Source organism: Microcaecilia unicolor, chromosome 3, assembly GCF_901765095.1.
Source record: "Microcaecilia unicolor chromosome 3, aMicUni1.1, whole genome shotgun sequence".
NCBI classification, from domain to species: domain Eukaryota; kingdom Metazoa; phylum Chordata; class Amphibia; order Gymnophiona; family Siphonopidae; genus Microcaecilia; species Microcaecilia unicolor.
This window is the reverse complement of record NC_044033.1, coordinates 530,849,428-530,875,183: the sequence shown is the minus strand read 5'-3', so window position 1 is coordinate 530,875,183 and position 25,756 is coordinate 530,849,428. Positions and strand designations below refer to the sequence as shown.

Sequence of the window (25,756 nt, the reverse complement as noted above, 5' to 3'; positions counted from 1 at the left end):
TAATGGGACAGAGTCAGCATGGGTTCAAGTCAAGGCAAGTCTTGCCTCACCAATTTGCTTGGTGGATAAAGGTGAGCCGGTTTATATAGTGTATCTATATTTTCAGAAAGCTTTTGATAAAGTTCCTCATGAGAGAATCCTGAGAAAATTAAAGTCAAAGGATAGGAGGCAATGTTCTAGTGTGGATTAGGAATTGGCTACTGGAAAGAAACCTGAGGATAGGGTTAAATGGCCATTTCTCTCAATGGAGTGTGAATAGCGGAGTGCAGCATTGATCATTACTGGCACTGGTGCTATTTAACATATTTATAAATGATCTGGAAATCAGAATGACGAGTGAGATGATTAAACCTGCAGATGACAGAAAACTATTCAAGGTTGTTAAAACACATGCAGACTATGAAAAATTGCAGGAAGACATTAGCAAATTAGAGGAATGGGCATCCAAATGGGAGATGAAATTTAATGTAAACAAATGCAAAGTGATGCACATTGGGAAGAATAATCTGAATCATAGTTACATGATGCTAGGGTCCACCTTGGGGGTGAGCACCCATGAAAAGGATCTAGGTGTCGTTGTAGACAATATGCTGAAATCTTCTGCCCAGTGTGCGGCAGCGGCCAAAAAAGCAATGCTAGGAATTATTGGGGAAGACATGGTAAAATAAGACTGAAAATACTATAATACCTTTATCACTCCACGGTGCTATCTCACCTTGAGTACTATGTTCAGTTCTGGTCGCCGTATCTCAAAAGATAAAGCAGAATTAGAAAAGGTTCAAAAAAGAGCAATGAAAATGATGAAGGGGATGGAACTCCTCCTGTATGAGGAAAGGCTAAAGGGATTAGGGCTCTTCAACATGGAAAAGAGACAGAAGAGGGGAGATATCATTGAGGTCTACAAAATCCTGAGTGGTGTAGAACAAGAAGTGAGTCTATTTATTACTCCTTTGAAAAGTACCAAAACTAGGGGACACTCAAGTTACATGGAAATACTTTTAAAACAAACAGAAGGAAATATTTTTTTACCTCAACGAATAGTTAAGCTGCGGAACTCTTTGCCAGAGGATATAGTAACAGCGGTTAGTGTATGTGAGTTTAAAAATGGTTTGGACAAGTTCCTTGAGGAAAAGTCCATAGTCTGCTATTGAGACAGATATGGGGAAGCTACTGCTTGCACTGGGATTGGTAGCATGGAATGTTGCCACTATTTGGGTTTCTGTCAGGTGCTTGTGACCTGGCTTGGCCACTGTTGGAAATGGGATACTGGGCTAGATAGACCATTGGTCTGACCCAGTATGGCTATTCTTATGTTCTTATGTATTGAATCCACAAAACACTTCACTTAAACTTTTGATCAATATGATCTAGTAGACAAAAATTGGATGGAAAAGCCTCAGAAATGCAGGTCTTGATAGCCTGCTGGCATCGATCATAGGCAAAAACCTTCCCTTCATTTATTCTAATAATTTCAACTTTTATAAATTTTTAATTTTAAAATTTTTGAAAAGCTTTTCTCATAGCCAATGAAAGCTTTATAATTGATGTGGAAGTCCCTGCAAGTCACCTAACATCGGCCTCTGTTTCACACAATCACATCTGCTGTCCCTCAGGGGGTAAAAATAAAGCTGTGTTTAAACTCCAATTCTACAAAATGCACATTTAAGCATTAACATGTCATACTCAATTCTTTTGCTCTATTCTAAGCATGCTGAGCATTCTAATTATGGAGGCTTGGCATTTTCTGTGGGTTTTAAAGCTTATATCAACCAATCACTATCAAGCTGGTGTTTCATTGGCTCTTATTTCACTCCTCACATACGTCATTGGTTCAAATCATATTCATTCATAAAATACAAGATTCAAGTGACTATTATGTTACTAAACGTATTCACAAGAAGTTTTTTTATATAGTCTATTTAGAAAAAAATGTATCCACTCCACGCATGTGCTTCTGCGAAACAGAGGCCAACATCGGGGTGACTCATGCACTGACTTACTAAGTGATTACTGGCTATAAGATAAGCTTTTACATTTAAAAATTAAAAAAAAAAAAAAAAAAAAGTGGTTCAGACCTACTACATCCTCCAAAACATGAAATTTGGAGGTGGTAGGATACGGCAGACCTTGAGCATGCACTGATGCTCAAGACCTCACACTGTCTGTAATGACTCTGGTTTAGAGCTGCAGGCTTGGGTACAGTTGGTGCAGTAGTGCAACAGTAACAATGAGTGCAACATGGGGTAAGGTGTTGGACACCTGGGAGGTAGGAAGAAAGGAGGAGGGAGATGCTGGACACCTTGGGGAGGGGAGGGAGGGAAGGAGAAATGCTGGACACCTTGGGGTGTAGGAAGTTTGGAACTGAGGGGAAAAGACAGATTCCTTGGAAAGGGAAGGGGAGAAGCTAGATACGGGGAGGTAGAGAGATGCTGGGTACAAGGAAGGTAAGGAAAGGAAGAGAGATGCTGAGCATGAACAGGGTAGGTAGGGAAGGCCTTGAGCAGCCTCTGATGGGGGGGGGGGGGGTTGGGTGTGCATAGTTGAAATTTCCCTAGGGTGTCAGATATCCTTGGGCTGGCCCTGACCTGTAGGTTTCCATGGTGTGGAAAAAAAAAAAAAAAGGCATGCGCCTTCCCCTAAAATCCCTTTAAAAGTAAGTTACATACAAAGAATATTTAAAGCTTGTAGTAAAAAAAATTTAATAAAACAGAGGAAGAAACAGCAGCCTGGCAGCCTGCATTACTGTCCAGAATGGAGGAGTAGCGGCTAAGAACTTGAGAAATGAAGGTTCAAAGCCCAATTTTTTAACTGATAAGGAAGTCAGTGCACCTTCCATCATCTCAGGTACAACTCAGATTGTAATCCTGGGCAGGGAAATAACATGCATCTGAATTGTAATTGAACTTGAGCTTGTATTTGGAAAAAGTAGGTAATAAAATCTGAATGACATCACACACAAGATTTGCAAACTGATTAATCTGGTTTAACCTGTCCCGTTATACCCTCCCGATCTCCCAGATACATTTCTAGACACAGCATATCAGAACGTTTTGCATAGATTTGTCACAATCTTTGGTGCAAGGATAAAAGTCACATGAGAGGTAGTAGGAGTGAAGATAAAACATTCTTCCATTGAACTCTCATTGCAACTGTGTTAGCAGATTCCATGGACACCCGTTGCTCAACATTTCTTCCTTGGAAGTGAGTGTACTCCCTTATCAGCTTCTAGGAAGATGAAGTATAAGCCAGGAGCCCTGGCTCAACAACACATATACATGTAGACACAATGTACCCGTAGATTAATAAAGGCTACCCATGGAAATCACCTCAATGTGCAAGAGCAGCATGATATAAATATAGAAGTGTTCCTTTAGGAAGGAAAGCCGAGATATTTACTTGCCCTGTAAAAATGCTACAGTCCCAGCTGGCTTCCAAACCAGAACAAGGGCAACACACCTAGCAGGAATGACCCACTGTATACTCAGTATATGATTAAATTGGGATCTTGTGCTGTACAGAAGGGGAAAAAAATTGTCCTAGAAATCAGCTTTCTACGTCTGTGCATGGAGAACTTACGCTGTCCTTGCAGCCATATATAAAAACGATCACATCCAGGGACAAGTGCAGTATTCAGAAAAAGAATAGTCCAGCAACTTTAGGGGAAAATATCATGAGGAGAGCTTCCAGTTTTGATTTGTAGAAGTTACTTCAGAAAAGAAGCAGTTACCGATTAAGAAACAGCCATCACAGGATAAAAATGTTGCAATATATTAAATTATAAAAAGAACTTGACTTCTGCACTGGGGAGCAGGGCAGGCTGCAGCACGCTTTGGGCCCTGGAAAGATCATTAGGTAGCTAGTGGGTTGCTTTGTGGTTCTGGGCTGCACACACTATGGACAGTAGATACTGTCACCTGCAATCCCAAGGTATCACAGCGTCTCCCCTGTGCAGTTCTTCAGGCTCAGGTACATCGTATGAGAGGGAGGCTTTACCTAGCTCACACCTGTTATGGCACTAGTCACATGATATGAAGAAATGAACATAGCAGGTTTTCTTTCACTTAAAAAGGGGAACCTGCGCCAAGTTGTGACAGCAAAAGTGAACAGGTACATTATACCATAGACTCCAAGTGCTGTTTGCTCAGCTTGTCAGGGCCACTGGAATGGCCCAGCATTTTCTCTTCTTTCTCCAGGTATATGGCACTCTTCTTGCCGTCCTGCTTCTGCTGATGCACCCAGGGGATGAAGCACAACACAGCTCCTCCAATCAAAGGGGGGACCCCAGCCAAGTAGAATGCAACATCATAGGAGTCCAGAACGTCACGCAGGATGCCTGAGAGAAGAGAGGGGAGCAAAGCAAAGCAACAATTTAAGGCACTGCACATGGTATATGACACTTGTTTTCTCCACATTGTAGGTTATGAGCTTTTCATACAGTAAGCAAAGTTCACAGTGACTAGACGGTTATACTCAGCATCATCATTGGTTGTTTTGCTCTAGATATGTCTATAGTGCTCAACATTTCTTCAGTCTAGACACTAGCACAGCACTGCCCCAGCTTCAAAGCTGCTCTGAATCTTACAGAGTAAAATGAAAGCAGATAAAGACCATATGGTCAATCCAGTCTGTCTATTCATGCCAACTACTCTCCCTATCACTCCCTTAGAGAGCCTATGTACTTGTTCCCAAGCTCTCTTTGCTATTCTGCTTATTTCATTGTAAACAATCCCAAATAGATAAAATGTACACCATTCAAAAATCAGTACATAAAAGCAGGAAACAAATTTCATTTTGACTAATAGTGGCAGAAAACATTTATCTGTCTGCCCACTTAATGTTCTAAATCGAAGGCCTGCACTACAATATTAAAAGATATCACAACTTACAAACACCCCAATAGGGTTTGTAGACCTGTACTGTGAAAAACTATGCCATTGAAATTATAGATGACAAAGCTGATAAATTCCTGAAAAGCAAAGTTACTCACCTGTAGCAGATTTTCTTCGAGGCCAGCAGGACACATTTTCATATTTGGGTGATGTCATCCGATGAAGCCTTCGGCAGAGATACTACCCAGTGTTCTAACTTCCAGAAGCTTTTGGGATCGTCAACCATGCATGGGTGCATTCGTTCCTGCCTGCTGCTGTCACACGGGACCAGGCAGTCTAATATACTAGCTGACAGAATGTGGGGATGTGAGAACACATGTCCTGTTGTCCTCAGAGAACTCCTACTACAGGTATGTAAGTTTGCTTTTTCCCCAAGGACAAGCAGGACATTATACTGTCACATCTGGGAATCCTTAGCTACCAGGCTGTTTGAAATAAAAAAGGGGAAATGATACCGAACAGGCCTCCATGCATCCTAAGGCCAGAGAGCATAAGCAGTCAAACCGTCCTAAGCTTTTTTTTTTGTGCCAGATATTGGTTCATGGCTCTTAGGTCTAGAATGGGGCACCCCTACCCCATCTTCTTGATCATCAGAAAGTACTTGGAGTAAAATTTGTTAACTGATACTTGATATACCCTTTATTACAAATCAAATCTGCCACTAGGCGGTTTACAGAATAAAATAAAATCCCATCCCTTTTTTCCCTGGTGGAAAAGTACAGAACGTCCCAAACATGCTACATATGTACACAACAGTGCTTTTTCACAGAACACAGTAAGGCGGCCAAGCGAACATTCTTCACTAACAATATAAGAAATGCCTTAGATTCCAACAAAATACTTCTCAATTTTCAACATTTTGATGCAACCCTGTCCATTGGTCTTGTATAATACTCCTGCAATTGACTCTTTGGCTCAAATTTTTCTTGCCAAATACAATTCCCTACAGGCAATTTTTACATCCATTGTTGATGCTCCTAATCCTGGTCCCTCAGACGTCATCATCTTTAACTGCTCAGTGGTCTTCTTTCAATTTGCCCTCAAAGGAGTCTATTTCAAAAATCTTAACGGAAATAAACTTTACTACCTGTGCTTTAGATCGTGTTCCCTCAAATTGGCTTAAGTACTCCTCCCTTTGATGATCTTATTTATTTTTAAAATTTATATGCCACCTAAAACCTAAGTGGTTTCCATAAAAACACAAACAGTATTAAACAAAAACACACTATGAAAACTAAACAATTCTTCATCCTGAATCATAGACTTAGCTGTCCAGCAGATAGTAAAATATCCAGCCAACTCAGCTTAAAAAGAAGACTGCCACAAAAAAGCTAAATGGCAGATGATGTTTAATGTGAGCAAGTGCAAGGTGATGCATGTGGGAAAAAAGAACCCGAATTATAGCTACGTCATGCAAGGTTCCACGTTAGGAGTTACGGACCAAGAAAGGGATCTGGGTGTCGTCGTCGATAACACACTGAAACCTTCTGCTCAGTGTGCTGCTGCGGCTAAGAAAGCGAATAGAATGCTGGGTATTATTAGGAAAGGTATGGAAAACAGGTGTGAGGATGTTATAATGCCGTTGTATCGCTCCATGGTGCGACCGCACCTTGAGTATTGTGTTCAATTCTGGTCGCCGCATCTCAAGAAAGATATAGTAGAATTGGAAAAGGTGCAGCGAAGGGCGACTAAAATGATAGCGGGGATGGGACGACTTCCCTATGAAGAAAGACTAAGGAGGCTAGGGCTATACAGCTTGGAGAAGAGACGGCTGAGGGGAGACATGATAGAGGTATATAAAATAATGAGTGGAGTGGAACAGGTGGATGTGAAGCTTCTGTTCACGCTTTCCAAAAATACTAGGACTAGGGGGCATGCGATGAAACTACAGTGTAGTAAATTTAAAACAAATCGGAGAAAATATTTCTTCACCCAACGTGTAATTAAACTCTGGAATTCGTTGCCGGAGAAAGTGGTGAAGGCGGTTAGCTTAGCAGAGTTTAAAAAGGGGTTGGACGGTTTCCTAAAGGACAAGTCCATAAACCGCTACTAAACGGACTTGGAAAATCCAAAATTCCAGGAATAACATGTATAGAATGTTTGTACATTTGGGAAGCTTGCCAGGTGCCCTTGGCCTGGATTGGCCGCTGTCGTGGACAGGATGCTGGGCTCGATGGACCCTTGGTCTTTTCCCAGTATGGCATTACTTATGTACTTATGTATGTAAATTGTAAAATGCTGCTACACAAACACAGCTGACCTACAAGTGCATTCCATAAGGACACCCCTGCCACAGAAGAGACAGATGCTCTAATTTCATCATATTTTCACTCCAATGTCTTCTGAAAACCGCATAGCAGTCTCAAATCTTAATGACCTTCCTGGATGATATACATTCAAAACCTGTTTGAAATAAAATGGTGCACAAGTACTAGCACCTTAAATTGAATCCTTTGAATTACTGGCAACCAATGTAGTTGTTTAATCAGAGTCATACGGACAAACCTTGATGTACCCGCAATTAACCTTGCAGCCGCATTCTGGACCACCTGAAATGTGCTGATACTCAAACCAAGTAGTCCGATATACAAAGCTTTGCAGTACTCCATCCACGACAAAACCAAGCCCTGAACAACACTTCTAAAATCATATAATGCCAACATAGTTGATCAGTTAATTTCCCACTCACTGGCTGACGGCATTCTCCCCGCTGTATTAAAAACTGCGATTTAAACCTGGATCTGATCCATCTATTCTGGCACATTACCAACCAATTTCCAATCTTCCATTCTTGGCTAAAATCACTGAGAAAGTAGTATTTCTACAATTGCAATCTCACCTTAAGTCAGTATTGGTCTTACAGCCTCACTAATCTGGCTTTAGAGTCACTTACAGTACAGAGACCATCATGACTGCACTGTTGAGTAAGGTTCGCACTAAGTTCGATAGCGGATATGTCGCTTTGGCAATTTCACTTTTAGGGTAGCTGTCAAAGATCACTTATCAGAGACGTATCTTTCATGTGGCGTACCATAGGGTTCAATACTATCTCCAGTTCTTTTTAATCTCATTATTAGTCCTCTGGTATCACTTATCCAGTCAATGGGTTTAAGTGGGCATGTTTACACAGACGACATCCTTAGTATTCATTATACTGTCAACAAACCTGATTTGAGTCTTCTTTAACTCTGTTTGGATAAAGTAGCTTCTTGGTTGTCTGATCATCATCTAGTTCTTAACCCACAAAAAACAGTCGCCTGTTGGCTAACAGGACAAGCCTCCTCACCATCTCACTATCTACCATATTGACTCTTTTTGGACTCCCTACACCCCCTTTGGATAGCTTTAAGTATCTTGGAGTAATCTTGGACTACAAACTGACTTTTTCAGCCCAAATTTCATCAATGCTTAAATTTGGTGTTACGGGTCTCTGAAAGTTAAGATGAGTGAGAAGTTACCTTGACCTTTCACTTCTTCTAACAATGTTTCATGCTTTTCTCCTATCGTATTTGGACTACTGCAACATAGTGTTTGCAGGAATCACTAAGTCCGAGCAAAGCATCTTCAAACTCTCCAAAATCACTGCTGTTAGGGTGCTGTGTCACCCCAAACGAAGTGATTATATTACTCTACTCCTTATGAAATTATACTGGCTGCCTATTGAATTCTGAATACAATTCAAGTTTCTGATGTTGACTCACAAAGCACTTATTAATAAATGGCTTTCATTTATGATAGGCAGGGAAGGTCTGGTGCAATAAAGGTTGGCAAAGTGTGTCTTTAAATACTATAGAAAGCGTTGGCTTTCAGCATGAGTCACTAATTTTGCACTAATCATTCTGAGCACCAAACAAAATTTAAAAAAATTATTTTATATATATGGTTTGGTAGACTAGAATTAAACTGAGTAGGGTTTATTTTGAATGTTTATTTGGCTAAAATTTAAAAACCCAGATTTTTTGAGGGTACTCCAGATGATACATATTAATTAAAATTTTAACTGCCAGACCTTTGACCATTCTTCTAATTTTTGGAGATCTCTTCTGATGGTTTCTACTTCCTCTGGGGTATCCACTATTGCCTATCTTCATGTCAACTGCAAAAAGGCAAACTTTTCCTTCTAACCTTCAGCAATATCTCTCACAAATATATTACACAGATTCGGCAACCCCAGAATAGACCCCTGAGGCACTCCACTGCTCACCTTTCCTTTCTTTCGAATGGATTCCATTTACCACCACCACCTGTCAGTCAACCAGTTTCCAAGCCAGTTCACTACTACTACTACTTGACATTTCTAAAGCGCTACTAGGGTTACGCAGCGCTGTACAATTTAACATAGAAGGACAGTCCCTGCTCAAAGGAGCTTACAATCTAAAGGACAAATGTACAGTCAGTCAAATAGGGGCAGTCTAGATTTCCTGAAAGGTATAAAGGTTAGGTGCCGAAAGCAACATTGAAGAGGTGGGCTTTGAGCAAGGATTTGAAGATTTGAACCACCTGGGTTCCAAGTTAAGCCCTTTCAGTTTATTCACGAGTCTTTTGCTAGGGTTCGTATCAAAGGCTTTGCTGAAATCCAAGTAAATTACATCTACTGCACACCCTTTTATCCAGTTCTTTGGTCACCCAGTCAAAGAAGTCAATCAGATTAATTTGGCAGGATTTTCTTTTGATAAAGCCATGTTGCCTCAAATCTTGTAACCCGTTGGCTTCTAGAAAGTTAACTATATTTTCCTTCGGCAGTGACTCCATTATTTTTCCTATCATCAACATGTGGCTTACCGGCTTGTAGTTTCCCCACTTCATCCCTGTCTCTACTTTTGTGAGGAGGGACCACATCAGCTCGTTTCCAGTCCCGCAGAACTTCTTCCATCTCTAAAGATCTATTAAATAGATCCTTAAGAGGTTTCACCAGTATTCTCTGAGCTCCCTCAGTATCCTGGGATGTATCCCATCCAACCCCACAGCTTTGTCCACTTTCAGATTTTCAAGCTGTTTATAAATGCTTTCTTCCATGAATGGCGCAATATCCACTCCATTCCCAGATATATCCTCGGCAGCTGACCACGGTCCTTCTCCTGGATTTTCTTCCGTGAACCTCAAAGTATTTGTTTAGCACATTTGCTTTATCCTCATCACTCTCCACATAGCCATTCTCACCATCTTTCAGTCTTACAATTTCATTCCTATCTTTCCTCCTTTCCGCAACACATCTAAAAAAGGTCTTGTCACCTCTTTACATCTTTAGCCATATTTTCCTCTGCCTGCACTTTCGCTAGCTGAATTTTCCTCTTCGTTTGAGTTTAATCTGGTAAACTTTTCCGTGATTCTGCAGCAGAAAGGGAGATCTCTGTTTATTTTTTCTTTATACGATAGATGGAGGTAAAGTCAGCAGATTATCAAGGGAATATTAAGAGAAGGATACACGGGTAAGAGCAGATTAGAATCTATGAATCAAATCAAACGATAATCTGAATATTCAAAGTTTATCTCTCGGGCAGCACTCCGAGTCAACTCTGCAGTAAAATGAAGGTACATAACAGTTCTGGTAATAAAAAGCATCCTTAAAACAATTTGATCATAAAAATATAAACACAATGCAAGAGAGCAAAAAGTTATAAGCAGTTAGTCAGGACAAACACAAATATATAAACTTTTAGAGGTCAGAACCTCTGCAAGTGAAGAGAAAAGGAGGGTTTTTTTTTTTTTTGGGGGGGGGGGGTTCTTCATAGGATAGATGGAGGTAAAGTCAGAACACTCAATGAAGATACATGGTAATGCTTTTAAAACAAATAGGAGGAAATATTTTTTAAACTCTACAAATAGTTAAGCTCTGGAACTCATTGCCAAAGAATGTGGTTAGTAAATCTGGGTATGAAAAAAAAAATAAAAAAAAGATTTCAACAACTTCCTGGAGGAAGTCCATAGTCTGCTACTGAGATAGACATAGGGAAGTCACTGCTTGCCCTGGGATTTGTAACATGGACTAGTTACTATTTGGGATTCTTCCAGGTACTTGTGATCTGGATTGATCACTGTTGGAAACAGGATACTGAGCTAGATGGACCACTGGTCTGATCCAGTATGGCTATTCTTATGTTCTTAAGTAGTAGATTCAGGTAAGTTATATCAAAGGGAGGGAGAGGGAGATGGGACTTGATATACCACTTTTCTGTGGTCACAATCAAAGCGTTTTACATATTATACACAAGTACTTATTTTGTACCAGGGGCAACGGACGGTTAATTGACTTGCCCAGAGTCAGAAAGAGCTGCAGTGGGAATCTGCCGCATCACTTGAGAACGCTGTCGTGCAAATTATTATCATGGATGCTGGACAGTTTCTTCTGCTGCAGACTTCAAAACTGCTGTAAAAGGTGTAGATTGCAGAATAGAGAAAACCGAGGGTCAGAAGTCAGTGTGATCTTAAATGTAGCTTTCGACATGCTGTGGCACAGAAGCAGAAATCCACAAAGGTAATGCAGCAGAACCAGAGGTAACAGGCCAGTAAACCCCAGTAACAAGTCAACACAAAGGTCTACCCAAAAGCCAAATCTGGGTGTCACTTTTCCTGCTCTGCACATCAGTCACGTAACCTCCCCCCTGAGCCCTTCAGTGCTAGAGGTGGCAGACTCTGTAACTCTGTGCCCATTTCCCGAGTCCTCCAGGATACTCACTTATCAGGATACTCAATGCACTTTTTGTTACAGGGACTGCAATAGGTAACATATGGCTCTCTTTACCTGCAATGGGAGGGCCAACAATCATGGGGATGGACATGAACCCCAGAAGAAATCCTATTGCTTGGGAGACATTCTTTGCACCCACCAGTTCAAAGGCAATAGGAGCCATGATGCAAATGAAGCAGCCATCAAAGAGCCCCATGAAAAGGCAGACAGCAATGAGGGCACCAAAGGTCTTGCAGAGCGGGATCATCATGGACATCAGCCCGATAAAGAAGAAAGAGATGACCTACAAAGAGAGGGGTTGAAACTTTAAGAAATTATCGTATTTATTGATTCTATAAATAGCTCAATCATGTATGGCTATTCTTATGTTTTTATGCACTGCATACACAGGGGCAATTTTAAAAGGTATTTCTGCAGGTAAAACGATTCCCACAGTGTAGGCATCTAAACTAATGTTTGTCCAACCTGGTTGGAAAGATTCCTGGGGGTAGGGTTTGGGCAGGATATGCACTTATGCAAATATTTATTTATGCAAAATAAACTGGCAAATGTGTGCATGCCCAAGAGCAAGTACAAAATGTGCTCTACCTACCATTTCAGGCGGAGTACAAAAAACATACACAACCATTTAAAACACACAATTTAACCTTTTATGTTTCAAACAATTTTATTAGTGATCAAGTGAAAACATACAAATCAAAATTAAAAAGATTAAAATGTATAAACAGTTTAAGAAAACAGTTGTCATAATACTGAAACAGTATAAAAGATCACCATTTTCCAACTTAAAATGACATCCCCCACCCAATAACAACTAAGTCCTCCATTTTTCAACAAAAAATAAAATGGGAAATTAACAAATTACCCTTCCAAGTTGAGAACTATTCATCTGTGTACAAAAGGCATAGTTCAAAATCCTAGAAATTCAAATAGTCCATGGACGTATATACAAAACCCAACTATCCCCCTTCCCCCCATCTAAAACCTTATACAATCCCACAATAAAAACAGTAAACCTACAAATTCAAACAGTGTAATTTAAGTGAATGTCTGAAACACAAGTTAGGCAGCCTTTTGTTTTATTTTGAATTTTAACTCATGCCTTTTTCAGTTGTAGCTCAAGGTAACATTCAGCTACACTAAGTATTTCCCTGTCTCTGGAAGGCTTACAATCTAAGTTTCTACCTGAGACAATGGAGGGTTAAGTAACTTGGGCAAGAATGCAAGGAGCCATAATGGCTTCCATTATGGCACAAGGATCAGTCCAGATAAATTGGATGTGACCATCCACCAGCAGGTGGAGACAGAACTCTTGAGTTGTGTCTCATAAGCTCCTGTGCTTAGCAGCCTAGCCAATATTCTAAATCTCCAGCAGGCAGGATAGCAGCTCCTGTGGTGACTTGTGTGACCTCCTGTCCTGCTTACAGGTTCAGTTGTACATAAGCACTTAAGAAGATAAGTACATAAGTATTGCCACACTAGGACAGACCAAAGGTCCATCAAGCCCAGCATCCCGTTTCCAACAGTGGCCAATCCAGGTCACAAATACCTGGCAAGATCCCAAAAAAGCTCAATATATTTTATGCTGCTTATTCCAGAAATAAGCAGTGGATTTTCCCCAAGCCCATTTTAATAATGGTCTATGGACTTTTCCTTTAGGAAACCATCCAAACCTTTTTTAAACCCCATAAGCTAACTGCCTTTTCCACGCTCTCTGGCAATGAATTCCAGAGTTTAATTACACATTGAGTGAAGAAACAATTTCTCCGATTCGTTTTAAATTTACTACTTGGAAGCTTCATTGCATGCCCCCTAGTCCTAGTATTTTTGGAAAGAATAAACAAACGATTAACGTCTACCCATTCCACTAATTTTATAGACCTCTATCATATCTCCCCTCAGTCGTCTTTTCTCCAAGCTGAAGAGCCTTAGCCGCTTCAGCCTTTCCTCATAGGGAAGTAGTCCCTACCTCTTCATCATTTTCGTCGCCCTTCTCTGAACCTTTTCTAAATTCCACTATATATCTTTTTTGAGGTGTGGCGACCAGAATTGAACATAATATTCAAGGTGCAGTTACACCATGGACCGATACAAAGCTATTATAACGTCCTCATTTTTGTTTTCCATTCCCTTCTTAATAATACCTATTTGCTTTCTTAGTTGCCGCAGCATACTAAGCAAAAGAATTCAACATTTCAGTCTGTTCCTTCTTCCATTTTCTGAAGGATTTTCTTTTAGCTCTAACAGCTTCCTTCACCTCACTTTTGAACTATGCCGGCTGTCATTTGGTCTTCCTTCCTCTTTTTTAATACACAGAATATATTTGGCCTGAGCTTCCAGGATGGTATATTTAAACAGCATCCACGCCTGATGTAAATTTTTGACCCTCGCAGCCGCTCCACTACGTTTGTTTTCACCATTCTTCTCATTAGATGGTTCACGGTAGGCTCAGGCAGACTTCATTATGTGACACAGAAGCATCCGCCCTCACAAGTGTTGCCCCAACACAATTCTTTTGCTCCATTACAGCACTGTGATAGTCCTGAAAATAGAACTGAGGCAGAAGAAAAAGCAATGAAGGTGGAACAAAAAGATATGAAGGTACCCAAAGAGAAAAGACACCCCCAAATCACTAATGTTGAAACACATACCAGGAAATGTAGATGGAAAGCGATGACCACAAATGCTCGCAGTCTCAGCAATAAAGTTCATGACCTTCAAGCCCTGATGTTGGAGGCAGACTTAGATGTTGTTGCAATCATGGAGACGTGGCTCAATGGTTCCCATGAATGGGATGCAAACATACCAGGCTATAATCTATTTAGGAAGGATAGAGATGGTCGTAAAGGTGGAGGAGTAGCTCTGTATGTGAGAAATGATATCGCAGCGACTGAAATGACAGGGCCCTGGGGAAAGAAGAAGCGATATGGATCACCTTAAAATGAGATGATAGAACCTCTGGCCACGTGGGTGTTGTCTACAGACCCCTGACACAATTGGAGGAACTAGATAAAGATCTGATCGCAGATATTCAAAAGTTGGGAAAGAAGAGAGAGGTGCTGTTACTGGGAGATTTCAATCTGCCGGATGTAGATTGGAAGGTTCCATCTGCAGAATCGGAAAGAAGTAGGAAGATCGTGGATGCCTTTCAAAGTGCTCTGCACAGACAAATTGTGACAGAACCCATGAGGGAGGGAGTGACACTGGATCTGGTGCTCACAAATGGGGAAAGTGTGTCAAATGTCCGAGTGGGTGCCCACCTGGGAAGCACTACTACTACTACTACTATTTAACATTTCTAAAGCGCTACCAGGGTTACGCAGCGCTGTACAATCTAACAAAGAAGGACAGTCCCTGCTCAAAGGAGCTTACAATCTAAGGAAGCAGTGACCATCAAACAGTTTGGTTTGATATGACAGCTGAAGTGGAGGGCAGCCACTCAAAACTCAAAGTCCTGGATTTCAAGCATGCTGACTTTAGTAAAATGGGGAAATACCTGAGGAAGGAGCTGATGGGCTAGGAGGACGAACGAGAAGTGGAAGGACAGTGGTCCAGGCTGAAAGAAGCTATAAATAGGGCCAGAAGCTTTTATGTAAGGAGAGTAAATAAAAGCAAGAGAAAAAGGAAACCGATATGGTTCTCCAAGCAAATGGCCGAGAAAATAAAGGCTAAAGAGTTGGCGTTCCTGAAATACAGAAAAACTCAAAAACAGAAACACGGAGAGGAATACCGGATGAAACTGAAAGAAGCCAAGAGAGAGATATGACTGGCGAAAGCGCAAGCGGAAGAACAAATGGCTAGAAATGTAAGGAGGGGTGACAAAAATTTCTTCAGGTATATTAGTGAACGGAGAAAGACTAAAAAGGGAATTGTGAGACTGAAAGATGCGGCAAACCGCTATGCAGATAATGATGAAGAAAAAGCAAATTTGTTAAATAGATACTTTTGTTCTGGTTTCACTGAAGAAAATCCTGGAGAAGGACCACGATTGACTGGCAAAAGTACATATGAGAAAGGAGTGGATATAGCACTGTTCACGGAAGAGAGTGTGTATGAACAACTTCAAAATCTAAAGTTGGACAAAGCCATGGGACCGGACGGGATCCACCCCAGGATATTGAGGGAGCTCAGAGAGGTTCTGGTAGGTCCTCTTAAAGATTTGTTTACTAAATCCTTGGAGACGGGAGAGGTTCCGTGGGATTGGAGAATGGCGGATGTGGTCCCTCTTCACAAAAGTGGTGATGTTTCCTAATTGTTCAAGTTAATTTTTCACAAACGAAGTTTAACCTAATACCTTTCAGTTATTGTCATAACCTGTAACCTGTATTGTTCCTTACCTGTAACCTAATCCACTCTGTCTCCTTTACCCTATGTATTTCTCTTCTCCGGAACTGGTATCACCATTTACAGAACTATGTAAGCCATATTGAGCCTGCCAATAGGTGGGAAAATGTGGGATACGAATGTTATAAATAAATAGGGAAGAAGCTGGAAACTACAGGACGGTAAGCCTCACTTCGGTTATTGGAAAAGTAATGGAAGCAATGCTGAAGGAAAGGATAGTGAATTTCTTGGAAACCAATAAGTTGCAAGATCTGAGACAACATGGTTTTACCAAAGGTAAATCGTGCCAAACAAATCTCATTGAATTCTTTGACTGGGTGACCGGAGAATCGAATCATGTACGTGCTATAGACGTAATCTACTTAGATTTCAGCAAAGCTTTTGACATGGTTCCCCACAGGAGGCTCTTAAATAAACGACAGGTTGAAGATAGGACCCGACGTGGTGAACTGGATTAGGAACTGGTTGACGGACAGACGCCAGAAGGTGGTGGTAAATCTTATGCAGAACATCTTTATTTATGCTGTGCACTGGCATGCAGTACAACCCTGCAGCAGTCAGGCAGTCCATTATCCCCAGTTCCTAGGCCTGGAAGTAAGATGCCTGACCACTTTCTACCACAAGAGAGTCCAGGCCTCTTCATCTAAGAGTACCTTCTCCAGGTTTTAGCACTGCTTCTAGAGCTCTAGCTGGAACAAAGGACAGGACATATCAGCTTTATATGGTTCTGCAAAAAGAAGAGAATTGGACGAAAAGGTTTCTTCACCCTGTTGATTTTTTTGATTTAGACTTTCTTGTTCCTTCCTGTGCAGAACGTTCCGGTCTTCGCGGCTCATATTGCTTGCCAATTGTCTGCTGACTTAACTGCTGTACAAACATGCTTCTTTCTCGTATGTGTGTCCTTGCCAAAAAAGGGGGCCTGCTACCCCTCCTGCACCGCTGGCCATGACCTTGTCCTGGGTGAAGGTGGGAGGGAAATTAGTCTTTGTCCAAGCTGCCGGTGGGCCTCACTGAGTACACGGAGGCCTTGCCATGCTCACTCACAGCCACTGATGGACAGTGGTGTACACGGAGGCCTTGGCGTGCTCACTCACAGCCACTGATGGACAGTGGTGCACAGCGCAGGCTAAGTGGCTGCGAAGAGCTCGACCTCTCCTTCCTTCTGCGGCTCCTCCCCAACTCCCTCTCGATGCCTCAGCTCAGCTCTGGGGCTGCTGTCGTTCATGGGCAGCTGTTCGGATTGGGTATTTGGGTAAAGAGCAATGCTTGGCACTCCTAGCTCCATTCCCCCTCCTCCAGTGGCTGTGTGTACTGACAGCCACATACCTCCTGGTCTGGCCCAGTGACTCAGTCTGCTAGCTGTATAGGGCAGATGTGCGAGGGGATGGCGGATCAGGTGTGGAGTCTGGTCTCAGAGTGGCAGTCTGCCTTTCTGGCTCCACTCACCTTACTCTGATTGCCGCAAGTGTTGGTATTATAGAAGAGACAGCCTCATTGACAGACTTGGATAACACAGTGATTGAGAAGAGGTTTGAAACACTGGAGGACAGAGTAGAAGAGTCAATAGCCTGATGATTACTAAATGTATTGGTAGAGATTGGACAGGACTGGAGGGAGGGTGTTTAAGTGTGAAAGTCATCCGATGACAGTCAGAGGGGAAGAGCCGAGGCTCAAACTATAGAGTGAGCAGTTGGAGAAGATCAAGACAGTGGCCATTCTGGTGAGTAGGGGTAGTGGAGCACAGTTGAAGATTGAAAGAGGATCTTAAAGCGAGAAACTGAGAAGAGTCAGAGGGATCATTAGCATGAACGTTAAAATCCCCAATAAAGAGGGAAGACGATGAAGGCTCAAGGAAGAAGGAAAGCTAGGAGTCAAAGTCAGAGAGAAAGGAAGAAAGACTTCTCAGGGGGCCAATAAATGACTGCTCCTCGGAGAGGCAGAGGAGTGAATAGACTGATGGAGTGGACTTCAAAGGAAGAAAAACAGTGAGTGAGATGGAAGAAGAGGTTGAAATCTACAAGAGGCTGAGAGTAGTAGTCCCACACCACCTCCGCAGCCAATTGGGCGAGTATGGGAGAAGAGGTAACCTCTATGACACAGGGCCACAACCGAAGCAGAGTCTTCAGGGCAAAGCCAAGTCTCAGTTAGGACAAGCAGATGGAGAGTACGAGATAAAGAGGTCATGAATGTAGGAAAGTTTGTTGCAGACAGAGTGGGCATTCCACAGAGCACATGAGAAAGGCAAAGAAGAAGGGGAGAGGAGAGGAACACAAATTAGATTGGAGACATCACTGTGTGACCTGCATGAATAGGATGAGAGCTGATGTGGAGGACCAAGATTGGGACTGATATCCCCAGCAGAGATCAGGAGAAGGAGCAAGAGAGTAGGGAGAAAAGTAGAAGCATGACAACAGCGACAAAGATGAGATGCACTCAGATGGTTCAATGAATGGAGTTGGTTGAATGAAGGGAAGGAAATGTTGAAGATTGAGAGCTGAGAGGGGAGAAGACAAAAGGGATGGCGAGATAATTAAAGCAGAAGGTGGGCAAATGTTCCTGTGGTATACAGTGGTTTCAGATAGAGAAAGATTGGGATGGGACAGTATCAAGAAGAGAAACTGTACTGGAGCCATAAGAAAGAGAGAGAAAACACAAAGTGTATAGAGAAAATGTTTTGGTGTGCAGCACCTGGAGCGAAGGCCCTGAGTGGATCGGAGTGCACCTGGGAGTCACCCTGGAGAAGGCTATGAGGATATGTAGATGGGCTGCAAGTCCTCCACAGCACCTAGAAGACAGCTGGTGGAAGCGCTAGGCACCTGGAGCGAAGGCCCTGGGTGCATCAGAGTGGACCTGGGAGTCACCCCAAAGAAGGCTGTGAGGATATGCAGATGGGCTGAAAGTCCTCCCAGCACCTGGAAGGCAGCTAGTGGAAGCGCTAGGCACCTGCAGCAAAGGCCCCGGTTGGATCGGGGTGCCGGAACCTTCAGCATCACCATCAAATTCATGTACCTCAGAGCTCTGTCTTAGGACTTCTCATCTCTCTCTATTCATTCCCTTGGTGCTCTGATCTCCTCTCATGGCTTTCAGTACCGTCTTTATGCTGGTGACTCCCAGACCTAACTCCTTACACCAGAAATTTCACCAGGAATTGAAGCTCAACTCTTATCTACTTATCTGACAGTGCTGACTGGACATCCCACCATCATCAAAAATTTAATATTGCCAAGACAGCGCTTCTTATCTTTAAATTGACCTCTTCTCTACCCTTTTTCTATGTTCCTGTGGATAACACTGTCATCCTCCTGTTTTCTCAACCTTGGAGTCATCTTTGACTCCCCTCTTTCTCCAAACATATCCCAACAGGCCACTAAAACCTGACTTCTGGGGCAAGATGGCGTCTTGAGCAGAAGCAAATACCTGAGCTCTTGAACTATTGTAAATTGTCAGCAGAAGCGGTCTTTTCTTTCCCTGTTTACATGGGAAAAAGAAAAGGAAAACCCAGGGGGCAGGCCTCCTTAACCCCTGGAGGGAACCCCGTACTTTGCCAGACTACATTGACGATGTTTGCAGCTCAGGTACCGGGAACGCCGACGTCCGCTGTGAACGGTCACTCCCTTCCCTTATCGGAGAGAGAAGCCCACAGCATAGTCTCTTTGAGCTCTCCCTTGAGCACACCTCCCAGACCGGGTGGCAGGTTTTTACAAGCAGTGGAGCAGACAAAAGAACAACCCGAAGTGGTGAATAGTTCTTTGATGCCTGGAGGAGGCCCCCCTGCTACTTCTACCCCAGAGTTAACATCGAGTAAAGGATGGGGATTCCTGTCTCTTTCAAACCTGGGGCCATAGGCACCCCGTATAAGAGGCTTGGGGAGGCTAAGCCTCCCCAGCCCAGCCATGAGCTTCGCGGCGGCCCCACCTGCCTCCCTCTCCAAATGTACCCCGAGACTCCCAACGACTATATCTTCTGCTGCCGCCACTTCTATTGAGCAGCGCAGCGGCAGCCGCTTCTCTCGGAGCCAGAATAACATAAGACGAAAAAGAAGCGCAGGGCCGCAGCAGCGTTCAGACATGCGCTGTCGGCTCTGCCGGTCTCTGCCCCATGACGTCAATTTCCCGTTCCGGGGGCAGAGGACTGGCAGAGCCGACAGTGCATGTCTGAACGCTGCTGCAGCCCCGCGCTTCTTTTTCTTCTTCTGTCAGCGCTGCTGTAAAGAAGCCCAGGCCGGAGGGAGAGAAGAGAACGTGTGGAAACGGTAGGAGGAAAGAGAAGGAGAGCAGGGGAGAGCCAGAGAGCGATAGGGAAAGAAAGAGGGGACATGGAAAAGAGCAGAGGAGAGCCAGGGACATGGAAAAAAGCAGGGGAGAGCCAGAAAGAGATGGGGAGAGAAAGAGGGGCCATGGAAAAGAACAGGGGAGAGCCAGAAAGAGATGGGGAGAGAAAGAGGGGCCATGGAAAAGAGCAGAGGAGAGCCAGGGACATGGAAAAAAGCAGGGGAGAGCCAGAAAGAGATGGAGAGAGAAAGAGGGGCCATGGAAAAGAGCAGGGGAGAGCCAGGGACATGGAAAAAAGCAGGGGAGAGCCAAAAGAGATGGGGAGAGAAAGAGGGGACATGGGCAGGAGAGAGAGAGAGAAGCTGCTGGGGAGACCCTAGCTGTCAGACTGAGAAATGCTGTCTGGATGAAAGGAGGGAGAAAGAGGAAAAATGCTGGAAGGAGGGAAGAAACTGGTAGGGAGGGAAAGAGGAAAGACACTGGAAGGATGGGGTGAGAGAGGACATGCTGAATGGAAAAGGGTCAAGAGAGAGAACTGTCTAGAAGGAAGGGGAGATAGAGGAAGAGAATCGACGGAAGGATTGGGAGAGGATAATGGGTGGAAGGATGGAGAGAGAAAGAGGGATGACAATGGATGGAATGGTAGGAGAGAAAGAGGGAAGGTACTGGACATGGATGGAGGGGAGGGAAGTATATGCACATGGATGGAGGGGAGTGAGGAGAAATGCTGGATATGGATGGAGGGAAACTGTTGATTTTAAGAGCTGGATCGGAACACTGAAGGATAGGGACAGGGCTACAGATGGTAGACAGGACGCATAAGGACACAGGAGGATGGTGGACAAGTTGAGAGAAAAAATATCAAATGGAAAGAAGACACTGCATAAAACAGAAGACACTGGGGCCAAAGCGAATAGAAAAACTAAATGATCAGACAACAAAGGTAGAAAAAAGTATTTTATTCAGAATTTATTAACTGGAATATGTCAGCTTTTGGAAATGTGCATCTGTGATATTTTGCATGTAAGTTTCAATTTTTCTAGTATTGCTCCATGCTGAGTCTGACTTCTTGAGGTAACTTTTCAGTTTTGCCTTCATATCTGTTGTGTTATGTGGTTTTCATGTGTAATCAAGGTGCAGTATTCTACTAGTGTGTAGTATTTACAGCCCATTTTGGGTTTGTTTTTTTTGTTTCACTAGGTTGTGTACTGGTGTTTTAGAGCCCAGTGTAATTACAGTGCTGCCTTTCCATGCATAAGGTTGTAGCTCGTCCTGTCCTTGGAATTAGTGCTGTTATGGTTTGCTAAGGTTATGAGTGTGTTTTTGCACAAGTTTGTGTATAGTGTTTTGCAGTGGAGAGATTGTGTATTGGCCTTACTGAGGTGGCACCAAAACATCAGAAAGGGTTTTAGAGCCTAAATCATGACACACTACCTCTTGAAGGATCTACATATAGTCGTTCATAAAAGGAGCTCTTTGTGAACACTATCCACCCTAAAAGGGTGTTTTGTGGCTCTACATGAGAATTGTGATATTATGATCCCTTGTTTCATATTGTTGACGGTCTGCATTTTCCGTATGGGTGGTATATTGGTTTATTAGGGTCTGCCCAGTGTTATGGTATAGTAAGGTTCTGAGTGTGTTTTTTGCATAAATTTGTGCATAGTGTTTTACAGTTGAGCAATTGTGGTTAGTACATGCTTTGAGCAACCACTTTATTCTTTGACATATGATACATATTTAATATCTAAATGTAATAAAAGGTATTAATTGTGACTTATTTTTTACTTAATTTTTTTCTGTGTTGTCGGACAATTATGGATGTAAGCCCCGCCCCTGGCCCCACCCCTAAGTACATAAGTACATAAGTAGTGCCATACTGGGAAAGACCAAAGGTCCATCTAGCCCAGCATCCTGTCACCGACAGTGGCCAATCCAGGTCAAGGGCACCTGGCACGCTCCCCAAACGTAAAAACATTCCAGACAAGTTATACCTAAAAATGAGGAATTTTTCCAGTCCATTTAATAGCGGTCTATGGACTTGTCCTTTAGGAATCTATCTAACCCCTTTTTAAACTCCGTCAAGCTAACCGCCCGTACCACGTTCTCCGGCAATGAATTCCACCCCCTTTGCCTCCCCACACAGTTGGGCCACCGACCGCCTATGCCTGGGGCCTACCATCTCGAGTTGGACGAGAAGTGAAAAACCGAACGTGGTGACATTGGACACCCTATGGGATTCAGGAGCTGACCGGCTCTCTTCTCCAGGTAACCAAACCGTTTACAGAAGAAACGACTAGTTTGAAAAATATCTATACACCTTTATCTGAGACTGTTCAAAAACAGGAGGAAAGACTTCTGAAGCTAGAAGGCGAGATAAAAACTTTGCAAACTTTTGCAGGGGCAGTCACGAAAGAAGGTAAAATTATGTATAATCATACCTGATAATTTTCTTTCCATTAATCATAGCTGATCAATCCATAGACTGGTGGGTTGTGTCCATCTACCAGCAGGTGGAGATAGAGAGCAAACTTTTGCCTCCCTATATGTGGTCATGTGCTGCCGGAAACTCCTCAGTATGTCGATATCAAAGCTCCATCCGCAGGACTCAGCACTTAGAGAATTACACCCACGAAGGGACACTCTGCCCAGCTCACCACCGCCGAAACGGGGGAGGGGAATTAACCCAGCTCATCCCCACACAAGTGGGGGAGGGGAATCTGTCCAGCTCATCCCCGCGGAGCGGGGGAGGGACACCACACCCGCCGATGCGGGGGGATCTGGCTTATCCTGCAACCGCAACCGCGGGAGGAGCTGACTGACCCTAACACCGCCGAAGCGGGAGGGGTACAAAGCTGCCCTACAGCCGCACGAAGCGGGAGGGAGTGCCGGCAGAATTTATGTCTCAATCCAGCCCCGTAAAACGGGGGGGGAGAGGAATGCAGCAGCTCACTGTAACACAAACTCGTCTCAACTCTTGAAGAATCCAAGTGAAAAAACTTGAACACGAAGTCTTTCTGAAGTAACTGAAGACTAAACTTGAACCTGAAATGCAACCAGAATAAAAACAGTACAGATATCTGGGAGGGGCTATGGATTGATCAGCTATGATTAATGGAAAGAAAATTATCAGGTATGATTATACATAATTTTACCTTCCATATCATCAAGCTGATCAATCCATAGACTGGTGGGATGTACCGAAGCAGTACTCACCCAGGGCGGGACATTGAAATCCCTGACCTCAACACTGAAGCTCCAAACCGGGCCTCCGCCCGTGCAGCCACCGTCAAACGGTAATGCTTGTAGAATGTATGAGCCGAAGCCCAAGTTGCCGCCTTGCATATCTCTTCCAAGGAGACGGATCCGGCCTCTGCCATCGAGGCCGCCTGAGCTCTCGTGGAGTGAGCCTTCAGCTGGATAGGCGGCACCTTCCTTGCGGCCACATAAGCCGCTGCAATGGCTTCCTTGACCCATCTTGCCACTGTAGGCTTAGCAGCCTGCAGACCCTTACGAGGACCTGCAAACAGGACAAACAGATGATCCGATTTCCGGAAATCATTGGTCACTTCCAAGTATCTGATGATGACTCGCCTCACATCCAGATATTTAAGAGCAGAGTACTCCTCTGGGTAGTCCTCCCTACGAAAGGAAGGGAGACAGAGCTGCTGATTCACATGGAAGCGAGAAACAATCTTGGGCAGAAAGGAAGGCACTGTGCGAATAGTCACTCCTGCCTCAGTGAACTGCAGAAAAGGCTCTCGACATGAGAGCGCCTGGAGCTCGGAAACTCTTCTGGCTGAAGTGATAGCCACCAAAAAGACTGCTTTCCACGTCAGGCCTTTCAGAGATGCCCTTGACAAGGGTTCAAAAGGCGGCTTCTGCAATGCTCTTAGCACCAGGTTGAGATTCCACGCAGGCACCACTGAGTGCAGAGGAGGGCGCAGGTGATTAACTCCCTTGAGAAAGCGCACCACATCTGGCTGCGAAGCCAGGGAAGCACCCTTCAGGCGGCCCCTGAAGCAAGCCAGAGCCGCTACCTGGATTTGATGGGAACTGAGCGACAGGCCTTTCTCCAGACCTTCTTGCAGGAACGCCAACACTGAAGAAATTGGAGCAGTGAAGGGAGAAAGTGAGCCTGCTTCACACCACGCTGCAAAGATACGCCAAACCCTGGCGTAAGCAGTAGAAGTAGAGCGCTTCCTCGCTCTTAGCATAGTGGCGATGACCTTGTCTGAGAAGCCCTTCTTCCTCAGACGCTGCCGCTCAATAGCCAGGCCGTAAGACCAAAGGGGGAGGGATCCTCCATCACCACGGGACCCTGATGTAACAGGCCCTGCTCCACTGGCAGCCGCAGAGGATCGTCGACTGAGAGCCTGATCAAGTCCGCATACCAGGGACGCCGGGGCCAATCCGGACCCACCAGGATTACCCTGCCGGGATGCTTTGCCACCCGGTCTAGCACCCTGCCCAACATGGGCCAGGGCGGGAACACATAGAGGAGCTCTTGTGTCGGCCACTGTTGGAGAAGAGCATCTATTCCCAGGGATCGAGGGTCCCGTCCTCTGCTGAAAAAGCGCGGCACTTGGCAATTGGCCGATGACGCCATCAGATCTAGGCTCGGCTGGCCCCAGCGCTTCGTGATGTCCAAGAACGTCTGAGCAGATAGTTGCCACTCTCCGGGCTCCAAGGTATGGCGACTGAGAAAGACCGCCTTGACATTCATGACTCCGGCAATGTGGGCCGCTGAAAGCTGCTCCAGGTTCGCTTCCGCCCACTGGCAAAGATTCATAGCCTCCTTGGCTAGAGGGGCGCTCTTGGTACCTCCCTGGCGGTTGACATAGGCCACAGCCGTGGCATTGTCTGACAGGACCCATACAGGCTTCAACACCAGTACCGGGATGAACTCCAAAAGCGCCAACCGAATGGCTCTGAGTTCCAGGAGGTTGATAGACCACTTTGCCTCTGCAGGAGACCAGAGCCCCTGCGCTGTCCTTCCCAAGCAGTGGGCTCCCCAGCCCGACAAAGAGGCGTCCGTCGTGACGAGAATCCACTCTGGGGTCACCAGAGGCATTCCCGCAGACAACTTGTCTGTCTGCATCCACCAGCTCAGCGCCTTGCGCACTGCTGGGTCCAAGGGAAGGCGCACAGCATAATCCTCCGACATCGGAGTCCAGCGCCGCAGCAAAGATTGTTGAAGTGGTCTCATATGAGCCCTGGCCCAGGGCACTACTTCCATCGTGGCCGTCATAGAGCCCAACAGCTGCACATAGTCCCAAGCCCGAGGAGGAGAGGCTACTAGGAACTGGTCCACTTGAGCCTGAAGTTTGACAATCCGATTGTCTGGCAGGAACACTCTGCCCACTTGGGTGTCGAATCGAACTCCCAGGTACTCCAGGGACTGAGTCGGGCGCAGCTGGCTCTTCTCCCAGTTGATGATCCATCCCAGGGAGCTCAAAAGAGCAACTACCCGGTTCACAGCTTTGCCGCACTCTGCATAAGAGGGGGCTCGGATCAACCAGTCGTCCAGATAAGGATGGACTTCTACCCCTTCCTTTCGTAGG

The 25,756-nt window shown here is 44.4% G+C and overlaps 1 protein-coding gene across 1 annotated transcript in view; it reads right to left on the bottom strand.

The window, feature by feature from the left end:
- Positions 1–2,648: 2,648 nt before the first annotated feature.
- The window catches only part of SLC16A10 (solute carrier family 16 member 10), a 149,890-nt gene continuing 126,782 nt past the window's right edge, over positions 2,649–25,756 (bottom strand). Inside the window, exons 5-6 of the mRNA XM_030199214.1 lie at positions 11,632–11,860; positions 2,649–4,333 (exon numbers count right to left, since the gene is read on the bottom strand). Coding sequence (XP_030055074.1) covers positions 4,113–4,333; positions 11,632–11,860 — 450 coding nt within the window. The 3' untranslated portion in view covers positions 2,649–4,112. The remainder of the gene's footprint in view (positions 4,334–11,631; positions 11,861–25,756) is intronic.